This window comes from Peromyscus eremicus, chromosome 3 (assembly GCF_949786415.1).
Source record: "Peromyscus eremicus chromosome 3, PerEre_H2_v1, whole genome shotgun sequence".
Classification (NCBI taxonomy): Eukaryota; Metazoa; Chordata; class Mammalia; order Rodentia; family Cricetidae; genus Peromyscus; species Peromyscus eremicus.
Window position 1 is genome coordinate 149,275,619 of NC_081418.1, and position 14,205 is coordinate 149,289,823.

At 43.9% G+C, this 14,205-nt stretch overlaps 1 protein-coding gene and 1 long non-coding RNA gene across 2 annotated transcripts in view; one reads left to right on the top strand and one right to left on the bottom strand.

The window, feature by feature from the left end:
• The window catches only part of LOC131906211 (uncharacterized), a 47,644-nt gene extending 43,534 nt beyond the window's left edge, over positions 1-4,110 (bottom strand). Inside the window, exon 1 of the long non-coding RNA XR_009378137.1 lies at positions 4,002-4,110. This is a non-coding gene — a long non-coding RNA (uncharacterized LOC131906211). The remainder of the gene's footprint in view (positions 1-4,001) is intronic.
• A 646-nt stretch (positions 4,111-4,756) lies between these two features.
• Pde3a (phosphodiesterase 3A) overlaps positions 4,757-14,205 on the top strand; it is a 280,496-nt gene continuing 271,047 nt past the window's right edge. The window contains exon 1 of the mRNA XM_059258742.1: positions 4,757-5,731. Within this exon, the coding sequence (XP_059114725.1) occupies positions 4,772-5,731 (960 nt within the window). The 5' untranslated portion in view covers positions 4,757-4,771. The remainder of the gene's footprint in view (positions 5,732-14,205) is intronic.

The window sequence follows — 14,205 nt, forward strand, 5'->3', positions numbered from 1 at the left end:
CCGGAAGGTTTCTCGGGTCCATCCTGGCCCCCCACAGACCCGCAGCCACTTATAAAATAATTATTCAGAAGCTTATATTAATTATAACTGCTTGGCCATTAGCTCAGGCTTATTACTAACTAGCTCTTACACTTAAATTAACCCATAATTCTTATCTATGTTTAGCCATGTGGCTTGGTACCTTTTCTCAGTTCTGCCTTGACATCTTGCTTCCTCTGTGTCTGGCTGGTGACTCCTGACTCAGCTCTTCCTCCTCCCAGAATTCTCATCAGTTTACCCCGCCTACTGCCTGTACTTCCTGTCTGCCTACTGGCCAATCAGCTTTTTATTTATCAACCAATCAGAGCAACACATATTTACAGTGTACAGAAAGACATCTCACAGCAATCATTCTACTTCATAGAAAATGAGGCAAGATCAGTTAGTTATTGCAACTGTTTTAGCTGAAGATGGTAATGGACCTTTGTTTTGGTTATTGTAAAAGGGATGCGAAAAATGAAAAAATAAAGATAGTCAGGTCATCTTTTAGAGATGGAAACAAGTGCTCTTGTTAATAGACTGGAAGGGTAGCAAGTTAATCAAGGAAGGTTTGAGGGCAATGTACCTTCTGTGGATCCAGGCAGCTGGGTAGACAGCATTGCTTTTTCCAGAGACAAGAGGAAATTGAGGAGAAAGTGAGTATGTTGTTGGAAGAGTGGAGAGAGGGAGCTGGATTCTAAGACACTTCCTATTTTAGGTACTCAATATTAACTCATTGTTAACATGGAGGTCAGAGCAGCAGTAAAGAATACCTAGGAGTAAAAACTTAAAAAAAAAAATTACAGGAGATTCTTCTTAAGTGAAATTATATTTGCAAAGTGCAAAGGATTTTTCACAAAGAACTAATCAAACCACACTGGCCAATGGGAGGATTTTCTCCAGCTAGACTGGACAGGACATTATCTTCTGTGTGGACAACCTTTTATCTTGTTTGTTCGTTGTGTGGCCACTTTCCTGAATCAGGACTGATCACTACCTGTTTCAAAGGGCTGTGTCTATGTGAGGCTGTTTCAAATTTGTTTTATACACCATGGCTGTGGCCTTGCACTTAACTCACTGTACTGCTAATTGTTTGCCGCTATTCGCCTCCCTGTCTGTCCCTGCAGCTTTCTGTCTGTCTCTAACAAAAGCATCTGAATGCTTTCATCACCTTCCTTGTTCTGGATAATAATAGGCAGAAAAATGGGCCCTTTTTCCTTTCAGTGGGACAGCTAACTTTCTGATTGTGATTTTTGTGAAAAATAGGGCAAAAGCCAGGTGCCAGGGCATTGTTCCTTTTATATTATTGATCAGCTCTAAGATGCCATCAACACATAGACTGAGTGATGTTTTGCCACTGTTAGTGAATGACAAGTGTTTTACACTTCATTACTATTACTAATTATTACTGTTTGAAAGAGCTGTGCGTGTGTGGCCCTTCATCTGCCTTGTGCATGTGTAGCGATCAGAGACAACTTTGTGGAGTTGAGTCTTTCTTTCCACCTTTATGAAGTTCCTAGGATTGAGCTCAAGTCACTGGGGCTTTGCACAGCAAGTGTTGCTACCTGTTGAGATCTTACCAGTCTGTGCATGACAGCTTTTAAACAATGTCCACTGTCAATCTTGTAAGAGTTCTGTTTTGATGATCATATGCCATTATTTTTTTCCTGAAAAAAACTAAGATGCGTGTGGAGGTAGAAGACAGAGAAAATGGAAACATTCTTTCATCCCCCACTTAGAGTTTTTTCTTTCTAAATTTAACAACTTACGCCCAGTTTATTATTATTATTATTATTATTATTATTATTATTATTATTTATTATTATTTGATGTGTTTTCCCTACGTCAAGAGGAAGCACATTTTTCCTTTTCAAGTGTCCCAGGTAGTCTCTGGCACATGAATCATGGGTAAAATGGGAACTCATGGAAGGGTGTGTGCAGGCTTGGGGGGATCATTTGTCTTTGGCAAAGGCATTGCTACTCCTGTGTTTTTTGGTAGCAGATGGTACTGCTGCCACTGACTAGCTGCCCAATGCATGCTCCTGGGCAGTGGCACAGTTCTGGACATGTGACAAAGAGAGTTGGCTGCCTGGTCACACCCCCTCCTGTTCATTTATGCCTAATGCTTTGTGAATGCCCAGCTGGGACTGCAGTAAGCTGTTTCCCATAAAAAGAAATCTACAACTTAAGCCACGTTTTCCCATTGCTCCCATGAATCCATTTTATTTCATCCGTCTCCTCTTGGCATATTTTATTGCTTCATCTCTATACACAAAACACAGTGGCATTTTGAGCCAATTACCCAAGTACTCCAGGCTATAAACACACTTTAACCTGGAGCACCAAGATAATTGAGACAAAATTAGCTGATTATTATTTGTGAGAGTCAAATGACACCTAGACAACCTGAACAAGAGTGGATGTTTTTCACTCCAGAACACTGCAGCATCATTTTGAATCTGCTGAACAGATTGAGAATTCTTTCTTATAAACTGCCAAAAAAGTTAACATGGTTTTTCAAATGCCACATACTGTGGTATATGACCATGTAATCCATTAATAATAGTGGGGCTTTGTTCACTGTGAGTATGTTTCACTAACTGGGCTTCCTGGCTCTGCAATCATTCTTAAAGGAAGCTCAGCACATAGTGTAATTTTGCCCCATACAATCAGCAACTGTTGACTAATAATACTTCTGCATTGGAGTTGGGGGTATGCTTTTTTTTTTTTTCCTTTTCAGTATTCCATATGTATCCCAGGCTGGCTTCTACATCACAGCATTTTTCCTGTCGCAGCACTCTAGATCTTGGAATTGCATGTGCCACTGCTCCTAAATGGATTTTTAAAATTACTCAAAAATTTTTTTTAAGTTATGTGTGAATGAGCATGTGTGAGTGCAGGTGGCTGTGGAGTCCAGAAGAGGGCATAGGATCCCCTGGAGCTGGAGTTAAATCCACATGTGGGTGCTGGGAACTCCTTGGGTTCTCTGAAAGAGCGGTAGAGGCTATTAATTGTTGAGCTCTCTCTCCATCCCTTAATAATCTTTTATTTCCTTTTCTGTATTTGTTTTCTGCCTGTATCTTTTTTCTTAAATGCCCATGTGCACTAGATAACTCTGAGACTGTTCTACTTGAAAGAACAAGACAGGCATGTTCGGCCCTCAAGATGGCTTGATGCTAGCAGGTCATGTGTTTGCCACTAAGCCTAAAGACCTTAGTTCCGTCCTTCAGACCCTGGAAAGATGACTTCCACAAACTGTCCTGTGATCTCACACACACACACTCACACTGGCACACAAAATAAATAATTAAAATGTAACTTTGCAAAATGGGCGTGGCTTCTCTGTTGCAAACAGACCCTTCGCCTGGAGCAGTCCAAGAACGAAAAACGCAATTGAAATGGGTTCCAGCCTGTTAAATCACTCAGACAGAAGACGTGTCATTTTTTGATGACAGGAACAAGCATGCTGCCTTTCACCCCTCAGAATCAGCCACAGACCCCATCCCTGGCTCGTCACAACACCCCTGCCTTTTAGCCCGGAGGGCCCATCTCTAGAAAAGGGGTGGTCCCTCCCTGAGCTGTGCCTCTCATTCCTGAGCCTGCTCTCCTGGGGAGTTCCCTTAAAAGCCAGCAAGTGGAATTGTGGGCCCCTCCAGAAACCTCTTTAAGAGTTTTAAGCACTCAGCTCCATTCTTTTTCCCCCTGCAAAAACAGCAGCCACTGTGCATCAAAAAGAAAGAAAAATTATTTTTAAAGAATACTAAGATAACAGCCTCACTTTCCTCCTCTCCCATCCCCTTCCTCACCAGCTCCAGCTCTCCCTCTATCCTTGCTGCTGCAGCAGCTCTCAGGGGGTCTTTACGGTGGAACTTAGCAACTTCTAGACTATATCTCAGCTTCCCTTTCTATTTTTCTTTTCTTCTCCCCCTACTCTTCGGCATGAACTGGACAGAGAGAGGCTGGGAGCCTCCGCTGCTTCCTACCTCTCTGAAACGAAGTCTGCGTCCCAGGGCAGCGAGGGAAAGATGGGCCAAGGAGTGAGAGAGAGTGATAGAGGGAGAGATAGAGGGTGGAGGGGGAGAGAAAGGGGGGAGGCAGGGGGGGGAGAGGGAGAGGAAAGAAGGGAAGAAGGGAGGGATGGAGGGAAATAGGAAGAGAGAGAGGAAGGGAGGGAGGGAGGGAGGGAGAGAGAGAAAGAGAGAGAGAGAGAGAGAGAGAGAGAGAGAGAGAGAGAGAGAGAGAGAGAGAGAGAGAGAGAGAGAGAGATATTACTGCTGCGGGGAGAGAAGAGAGGAAGGGGGAAGGGGAGGTCCGCCGCGGGCCAGCGCTCAGCAGCCAGGGGATGTCCAGAGCTCTCCCTGAGACCCTGGCTGCTGGGGCATCAACAGTCCCTGAGCAACCTTTGTGTTGGGCAAGTGTTAAAATCCCGAAGTAGAAAGAGACCCCATAGGGTATAAACTCGGGCTGAGGGTGGAGCGAAGGATTTTTGAGAGAGAGAGAGAGAGAGAGAGAGAGAGAGAGAGAGAGAGAGAGAGAGAGAGAGAGAGAGAGAGAGAGAGAGAAAAGGAGGGGGGTGGGATCCAAGGCTTATCCTGCTAGCTGCCAACTTGAAGAAGTCTTCAGCTCGCACTCCTGAGTTCTCCGCAACGCTGAAACTTCACATAGATCGGGAAGAACGGATTCCGAGGGTGGGATCGAGAAGGGCGCGGGCGCACGGGTAGGACGGGTGGGGGTTGCCTGCAGAGCTCACAGCATGGCAGTGCCGGGTGAGGCCGCCCAAGACCTGGCCAAGCCGGGCCTCAGAAGGGCGAGTCCCGCCCAGGTGGCCAGCTGGGACCACCACGGTCGTGGCGCGTCCCTTCCATCCCCGCGGGGCTCGGGCTGCCGAGGTTGTTGGGGAGTCCAGGCGTTGCAGCCGCTACGGCGCTCGCCGCAACTCTCCTCGGCGTTGTGCGCGGGCTCCCTGTCCGTGCTGCTGGCGCTGCTGGTGAGGCTGGTCGGCGGAGAAGTTGGAGGCAAGCTGGAGTCAAGTCAGGAGGCGGCGGCCGAGGAGGAGGAGGAGGAAGGAGCCCGAGGGGGCGTCTTCCCGGGCCCTCGGGGAGGTGCTCCCGGGGGCGGCGCGCAGCTCAGCCCTTGGCTGCAGCCGGCCGCGCTGCTCTTCAGTCTCCTGTGCGCCTTCTTCTGGATGGGCTTGTGCCTGCTGCGCGCCGGGGTGCGCCTGCCTCTGGCCATCGCGCTGTTGGCCGCCTGCTGCGCAGGGGAAGCGCTGGTGCAGCTCTCGCTGGGCGTGGGGGACGGTCGCCTGCTGTCGCTGCCCGCCGCGGGGGTCCTGCTCAGCTGCCTGGGTGGCGCGACATGGCTGGTGCTGAGGCTGAGGCTGGGCGTCCTCATGGTCGCCTTGACTAGCGCGCTCAGGACGGTGGCCCTGGTTTCCCTGGAGAGGTTCAAGGTCGCCTGGAGACCTTACCTGGCGTACTTGGCGGCCGTGTTGGGGCTGCTGCTGGCCAGGTACGCCGAGCAGATCCTGCCGCAGTGCTCCGGGCCGGCTCCGCCCAGGGAGCGGTTTAGGTCCCAGCTGAGCGCGAGGACCAAGGAAGAGATTCCGGGGTGGAAGAGGAGGAGGCGGTCCAGCTCCGTGGTGGCCGGCGAGATGTCTGGCTGCAGCGGCAAGTCGCACCGGAGGACCTCCCTGCCCTGCATACCCAGGGAGCAGGTAAGCTGGGGCTGCGCCTTTGGGGGCACTCCGGGGAAACTTGAAACAGTGCTTGGAGTGGAGCGCAGGCGACCGGGAAGCCAGCCTGCCCAACAGTACAACTTTACACTTACTAAGAAAGTAGATTTTTTTTTCCGCCCATTCTCTATCTAGTGGAGTAGTTTACAACCAGAGCGACAGAAAACAGGAAAAAGTAACAAAATTAAGTAGCAGTGCTCGGGCTTCCACAGCTGGGGGATGTTTTCAAATCCCCTACACCTGGTTTGTGAGTCCCTGCGCTTCGTGAAGCATTTTTAACCTCCCTAAATTTTCTGGATTAGTTTACTTGTTAGAAGTAAGTGGCTTCCAACACGTGTAATTTTCTATATTTCTGTGTCTTTTTAAAAATAACAAAGTTTATGTCTTATTAGGTGCTAGGTAAACATTTATAAAAAGCCAGTCAGTTTCAGTAGCCAGGGAAGACAGCCTTGGCGGTGGGGCTGAAAGACGCGTCTGCTTCTGCAGCGCCGCGTCTGCTGGCCACAGTATGGTTTTATACTTCAGTTGTTACACATTAGTGTGTGTTGAACTCTGAACTTAGGTTTTACACTTGAGGGCTATGTGTGAACTTTAGAGTGGGGCCGGATTGAAGGCTCTGCTTTTATTGTTCACTCAGAAAAGTAACCTTTCTCAGGAGCACTTATAAGCCTAAGTGGAGAGAAATTCAAGTTACTTCCTCAGGGTTTGCAGGAAACATTAATCCAGACTTTCTAAGACTGGTTGCTAGTGAGATGTATCTTTGAGGAAGGAGGAGGTGGGGAGTTGAATTCGGAGTGAATTTGTGTGTACCAGTTTAGGCGGTTCTTTTTGGGGGGCGGGGAGGGGGTTGCAAATGTCTTTAGTGTCATGAAATAGTTACCCTGCATGGTATAGGATGACCATTTCCAATTTATACACAAGTTGTACTTGAGAAGATTTTTTTCGCCTCAGTTCTCTCCACCAGGTCTGACGCTTGATGAAGGGGATTGAGAAAGCTGATTCTGCACTCTAAATGGAAATTTACACTTCTGTTTAAATTAATGCCTACCCATGATCCTGTTAGGATAACTTTCAGCGTGAAAGGCTGTCCCTATGATAATAGCAAGCTTTTTATTTTTGGGGTTATTCTCGAGGTAATTGGTTAGGTATTCCTTAAAAACATCTGTCACCATATGGTGTGGGTGGTTGGTTTGTTTCTGAAATGGAGTTGACTACCCAGATGGGTGCCTCTTTGACTTTGTGTAGTGCACTGGATGACAGCATCAAATGCTTGTTCTTACTTTAAAACAAATGTACGTATTTAACTTATTGTTTAGCCGAAACAAATATTTCTAAATTTAAAGAGTAAAGGGAAAAATAGAGGCCACTGACTGATGGATGGTTACTTGTGTGGAAATTTGGAGATCATTAGAATAAAGTAAGTTAAGTATGAATGGGTGCTAAAGAGAGAACTTTTTGAATGAAAACACGACTACCAAAAAAAAAAAAAGCATTGACAACACACTTCTCTTTAACTTAAAGGGAAATGTGATGTGGTCCTTGCCAACATTGAAGCCTAATTTACAGGAAAAATCTGGATTGAATCAGAAGTGATTTGACTCCACATTAATGCCACTTAGCCCTCAGAATTAAATTTCTGACATTTCAGATTAAGGGAGTTCAGAGTGGATTTGGGATCAGAAGGCCTTCAGGTGAACGGAGCAGCTTTGCTCATGAGCATAGATTTGTATAGATTTCCTCTGCTTCACATTGATAAGTGAAGTACTGTAATGATCTTATAAAGGTCTCATTGAGCTTGGATTTTCAAAGGTTTTATTGATTAATTACTTGGAGAGTGCACACTTATCACCTGTCCTGGCCATTTTCTCTGGCAGTTGTTTCTGTTGATGAAGAATGCTCTAAAGCAAGCAACTCGGGGTGACAGGAAGCCGTGGTGGCCTGCAGCAGCAGCCTTGACGTTTTAATGAGGGCATGGGTGAAGGTGTGCTCACTGAAGGCTGGTTTTTATAGATGACCCATTAAAGCTATTGCTGAACACAATTGTGGGGACTGGGTGGGGCTGACATGGGATAGCAGATATCTCATATACCTTATGAGATAGGGTGAGGTGACAGATCATTCGTTGGCCGAACTCTGTGAAAAGGTTAGGAGCCATATAGTAAATGGCTTATCTTTTTTATCATGAGGAAGCAAACTTCTGATTAAGAGGGCAAAGGGTGTCATGATCATTTACATACTTGACGAAGTCCAGAGTGAAAAAAAAAAATGAAACGAACATCTACCATTTCCCGGGGCTGTCAGGTTAGTTCTTTTCTGAATAAGGTAACCAGTGAGTTTTAAACAGTGCTGAGAGGCAGGCAGGACAGAGGCCTCCTAGGCATTGACTTAGCTATTGCTCATTGTGGAGTTTAAAACTGAGACAGTTGGAACACTTATCTTCTCTGTGTGGGTGACACTGACCACTGCTTGTGAAGTCTCTCTCATTGGTGGTCCTCCCTTTCTAAAGAGACCCAGAAGAATATATGCTAAAAGTCTTGTGAGACTCCTGCCTGCTTTCCTGCCTTCCCCCCTTCCACCCTCCCCTGAAGTCTAAAATTGTAAAGTCTCTTGTCGAGATAGCCCGTATGGGATTGAGTTTGTAAGTCAGATAATTTGTAGCATAGAAAGGAGAAGCAGGTTGGGCTCTTGGTCAGAGCGGGAGGCACCGGGTGTTTCTGAAGGCAACTGACAGTGTCTTCTGAGGAGGAACCAAGTTGACAGCATCTCTGTGGCTCAGTCTTGCCAGCCCTGTGTCCTCAAGACTGAGGCTGTGATTTTAGAGGAGTGTGCCAAGCTAAACTTTTTAGGTTGATGGTTTGGGAAGGCTGGGGTCTGCTAAGGTATCCGTGCCCTCTGGAAGTGAATTCTCACATCTGACAGTGGCTATAACCTTGTCAACTTGCTACTGCCCCCTGCCAACATCCAGTATGCAGAATGCCTAGCATTTATTGAATGAATTTGATTAATAAGTGCTATTTTCAGCATAAAGTTAGTTCTGCAGCTCTCAACTTCAGGAAAACACTCGAGGCATGCCTGTTCTCTATATACATCACAGAACACTATTGGACACTCACTTCTCTGTAATTACTGAATCCAGCATACCCATTAATTTCTAATGGATTCCAAATCAAATCTAATTTTATTTTAGTTACCTGTTAAGCATTTAATATTTTAAACATATGGTTTCATAGGAAAAAAATATAAGCTGCCCAGCTCTCCCCATGAATGTCTTTGAGCCAAACCAATGACTAATTTCTTTGTGATAGACACAAAGGCAGTCAGAAATGTAGGAGATATGTGCTTTGTCTTACTAAAGTAAAAGCTACACTTTCCTGTGACTATTTGTCTAAGCACTCAGTTGAGAATCCTTAGCCTATGTGAATGTCCTTGCATTGGAATTTAAGTTTGGTAGCAGAGAAAGGTCAAGTTGTTAATCACTGGGGTGAGAAAGACATTTTAAAGCCCCCTGCAAACAATAAAAAATGAAAGATAGGATAATGATTTCTGTTGGTACTCACTGGATGGTGGGCATGTGGTGGGCTTTCTTATGCCATCGCTTAAAAACAAATAGAACTTGATAGTCTTTGCAGTACAGATATAAAGCACAGCAATATTTCTCAAATAATTTTGGAGACAGTTTTTAAAAATTATATTTGTGTGTGTGTGTGTGTGTGTGTGTGTGTGTGTGTGTGTGTGTGTTGGGAGGACAACTTGCAGAACTTAGCCCTCCCTTCCACCATGTGGGTCCTAGGAATCTTTCTCTGTTTGTTAGGCTTGGTGGCAAGTGCCTTTACCCACTGAGCCACAATGCTGGTCCTGCAGGCAGTCTTGGTGGAACTTCAGCATTCAAAATGGCAAATAAATAAATAAATAAATAAATAAATAAATAAATAAATTAGTAGTGCTGGGAATTGAACCCAGGATCTCATGTGTGCCAGGTAAGTGCACTATCACAGAGTTTTACCCCATTTTTCTGAACATATAGAATGTTGTATACATTTCTAAATATATTTTGATATGTTTCTTATATTGAACACATTTAAGAAATATGGGATCTTAAATTGTGGCTTCTATCATATTTCAGTATTATTCCTCAGTTTATAGTGCTATAAACAGAAATATTGATTATGGCTTGGTGACAGAATTAAAATTTATGTCAACCTCTGAAAAATGGCAAACAAGGATTTCTGATCCTCCCGGGAAAGGTGGGAAAATGTTTTGTTTTCCTGTGATTTTTTTTTACTTTGTGAATACACATATTTAAAGCATACCAAAGGACCATTTTAACCAACAGAAATAGTCAGAAAATCTGTATAAATTTCCAGAGGTCGGAAGGAGTGAAAACAGTCACTTTCCTCCTTCTGTCTTGAGTCTAAAGTGTAAAAAGTTTAACTGTAGAACTGAAAGAAACAGTGTGTGCCGGGCTGTCATGTTAATTAAATAAACAACCAGAACAGTGACTCTGTGTATGAAATACATCTGGAAAACTCTGGGGGAGGGGACAGCGGGCCGGATGAGTGACACCAGCCTGAAAAACGTGCATTATATTCGTTGTGACATTTGTGTGAGTTTGTTGTAATTCTGCTGAGATTCAGCTCTGAGAATCCTGTCTGCAGGCACCTGGATACCCAAAGCCCTTTCCACACCGAACTTTCCATGTTGAAATCCTTCTCACAGGTTACACTGAGGTGGGGAGTTTATCAAGCCAATGAGCCCGCTTCTATTTTAAAATTCTTTCAATTACTATGGTTCATGCTGGCCGCAGCTTGCTAGAGTTTATGTTGACTTCATTGAAAACTCCTGTTATTCGATTCCTTCCTTTAAAGGAGTGAGTTTGTTAGGGGGTGGAGGTGCAAGTTGCATTTTTTCAGAGAACATGGTTGCAAGCATGCAGATCAATGCCACTATTGTATCACATAGTGTCTAGAGAGACATTGACAAGTTGAAACATTTGCACTGGGTCACTAGCGATGTTTCTTCAGCATTGCCGGCAGATGCCCACCCACACTGGCTGTGACGCATTGCTTCTTAGTTCCTGTGCATCTCGTCCCCCATGGCGTCTTCTCCCTTCCTCTTTTCTCCGTGATATTTAATAATCGTATTTTCTAAGAGGTCTGCATGTCGACGGAATCTGCAGCTTGTGTCTGCACTCCACATTCATCTGTCTCATGAAGTCTTCTCAATAACTCTGAAAAATCCCGGAGTCACTAAATCTCTGTAGTCTTATATTTTCGGTTTTGCATTCTTGCATTTGCATATTCAGGTTATTGGTTATTGATTTTCCAATGGTCTAATACCTTTCTATAGATAATAAACAATTGTCTTTATGAACTTTTATTGCTGAGTATTTTTACTGGAAGTATTTTTTTGTTTTTACAGGAGATTTTTGTCTTTTTTTTTTTTTTGGTAAGGCTACCTTTGAGAATTGCTTCAACTTTGAGCTGAGTGTGTATATTTGGGCTGTTTGCAACATAAAATAAACAGATTTAATCACCATGAGTAAAAGTCTAAAAGATAGGTTGATGTGGGTTATTCACAGGTGGATAATTGTCAAAAATGTGAATTGGTCATACTATTTATCTTGTATATAGTACTGTTTTCAAAGTACATACTTCTCTCAGTTAATGTCCTCCTTATAGGCCTTTGGTCAGGTAACCCATCAAGTGTCACGTCACATTTGTGCACCAGGCCTTGTGCTGAATACTGTGCCAAAACTATACACTTGTGCCAACACTGTCCACACACGGAGAAGACACAGCCTCTGTCACTCCAGGGCTTGGAGCACCACTGGAGAGATGAGGCACCTACATAAGGGAAAATCACAGTATGTGTGTGAATGACCACTTAGAGAATACATTGGGAAAATGGAGTCACATATCTGTCATCCCAGCACTGGGAGGTGGCAACAAGAAGACCGATTCCAACTATATACAGGTTTGAGGATAGCCTGAGCTATATGAGACCCTCTCTCAAAACGCAAAAAAGAAAGAAATAGATTAAGGACTGTAGATGGAAGCTTAGAGCAGGCTTTAAATTTGGATGTAGGATCCATTCATCTGTTTTCTGAAATTCTGTGCAAAATTTCATGTTTTGCTCTTATGTAAAAAATGCCCAGACTGTCAGATAAATGGAAAATATTCAGCACTTAAATGTTAAACATATATGTTTTAAATTTGAAGCAGCTTTACCTTTGGAAATGTAGAGCATAGCTTTAGAAATAGAAACTCGTGTGCATTGATAGTAGGTTTTGAAATAAAGATAAAATGCTATTAGACATAGGACATCCTAGGTGTTTAAGAGAACACATCAGCCTTATCCTTGGATCTTTAAATAGTTTATAGAGGCTCATGAGTATTTCCAGTTGATGTTGAATAGTGTTCCACCCAAGGCTAGGCTGTAGTTAGCAGATCTGAGCTAGTCCGATTTCAGAGGGAGGGGCATGGAGGGAGGGTCAAGGAAATTATCTTGGTAGCTGAGCTGAATACTCAGCTAGTACTGTGACAGTAGATGGCTGACATTCAGGAAGGGACTGTGGTGGACAGTGCCAAACCCAGACATCATGTGCGATCTTACCTATGGAACCAAGTCTGGATACACAGTCAAGTTTAGCACACTGTACGTCAGACCAGACGTAGAAATAACATGAAACTTCTTACGTTATTGAAGTGAAATGACAAAACCAGGCAGCCTCGGATTGGGAGTACATCATTGCCAGCTTTGTCCCACCCACATGTGTTTATGGCCTTGAAAAGTCTGACTTCAGAACTCTGTCCCACCCCACTGAAGGCCCCAGTGGCAGCTTACAGCTCTCCATTTTCCCTTTTTAAAGAAGTGGATTGAAAGATGTTCAGGATTTTAAACTCAAGCCAAGAAAAATGACCTTAGAAGCTGTAAAACCCTCTTCCTTAGTGAAAACAGCTGTTTGTGTCCCCTAAATTAATTTGCCCAGTCTCTTTCAAAAGTCATAAAAATGTAAGTGCATGTGATATTAGGGGAGCACATGAAGGACATCATGATTCAAAGGACAGAGAGCTTTTCAGGAAAAGCCCCAAACTAAACTCCTTCTGCACTACTGATTTTATCCTAGCTGCCATCACCATTAAGGGACCTATAGATGGTCATTAGAATTGTCAAGTCTGGCAGTCCCAAACAGAATGATGGCAGTACAAAGGCTACAAAGGCTTTTACCCTGAGATGATGAGTGCTCTTAAGAGATGCACTTTGTTGGTGACAGGCTTGTGAGTATTTACACATGTAGGCGTGTGCATGCTTATGTGTGTATGTATGGCCTGTACACATCCTGTACATGTGTCATTTTCCCCTGCCAGGAAATTACCTTGGTTGTGTCAATTTTGTGGAGAACAGTGTCACCCAGTGGCTTTGATGAAAACAGTCCTGCCAGTGTCCTAGGTGAGTGCCTGACATATTTAATAGAAACAAAACACACATTTAGTTTTGCGTTTCTAGTATTTACATAAAAAGACTAAGAGAAAATATAAAATTTATAATAATACTATATTTGACCCAGCATGTAATCAAGATGAAAATGGAGATACATTACATTCTAATTTGCTTGTACTGAGCCAAATATCCAACATGTGTTTTACACTAAAGGCATTCTCAATTTGTTCTAGCTTCCTGCTTGTGATTCAGGCCACACTTGTGACTGATGGCCACCGTATTGGTCAGTGCAGCTGTACATTTTTTAGCAGGATGAAATGTACGCATTTTGATATTGCATCTTCACATATAATGGAAATATATGCAGATTTAATGGTAGCATTTAAAAACCATATTCTGGCTCTGGCATAATTTTGATTGCACCTTTTGTCCCATTCTAATAGTTGGCAATTGTATAACTGGCATTTTCTTCATTTCATGTTTTTGGTCAGTATTTGAAAATGCAAATGAAATTATTTGAATATAGGGGAAATTTAGCAGTCTGTAGTGAATAATCTGTACACCTGATTCAGGACAGGGTCACAGTTAACTGTGGATCTATCTTTTCTGGCTTTCTGTCTGCCAGGGATTGCATCTGCCTCCAGATCACTTGTCCAGGTTGATCAGTGTATACTCTTTGGCCACAAAAGTGCTTGCATCTGTAGGGTAGGACATTGTCTTTTTAACATCAGCAATTAAAGTGGCAAACCTGTTAGTGGTGTCCGTGAAGTTCCAGTCACTATCATCCTTGCTTTTGTAGACGTCAGTCATGAGAGCAGAAGGAGAACGGGTAGGGTGGTAGAATGAGGGGTGGGGCAGTGGGGGCTCTGTTCTGTGTGTAAGGAAGCCTAGAGTTCCACGGTGTAGAACATGAAATCTAGAAACTCAGATTAGGTCTTTAGTCCCTTTCTAAATTCAAGAAGCAGGTTGGGATTACAGATTACTGTTTTTGTGGGAAGAAGTCTCAGCATGTCTAA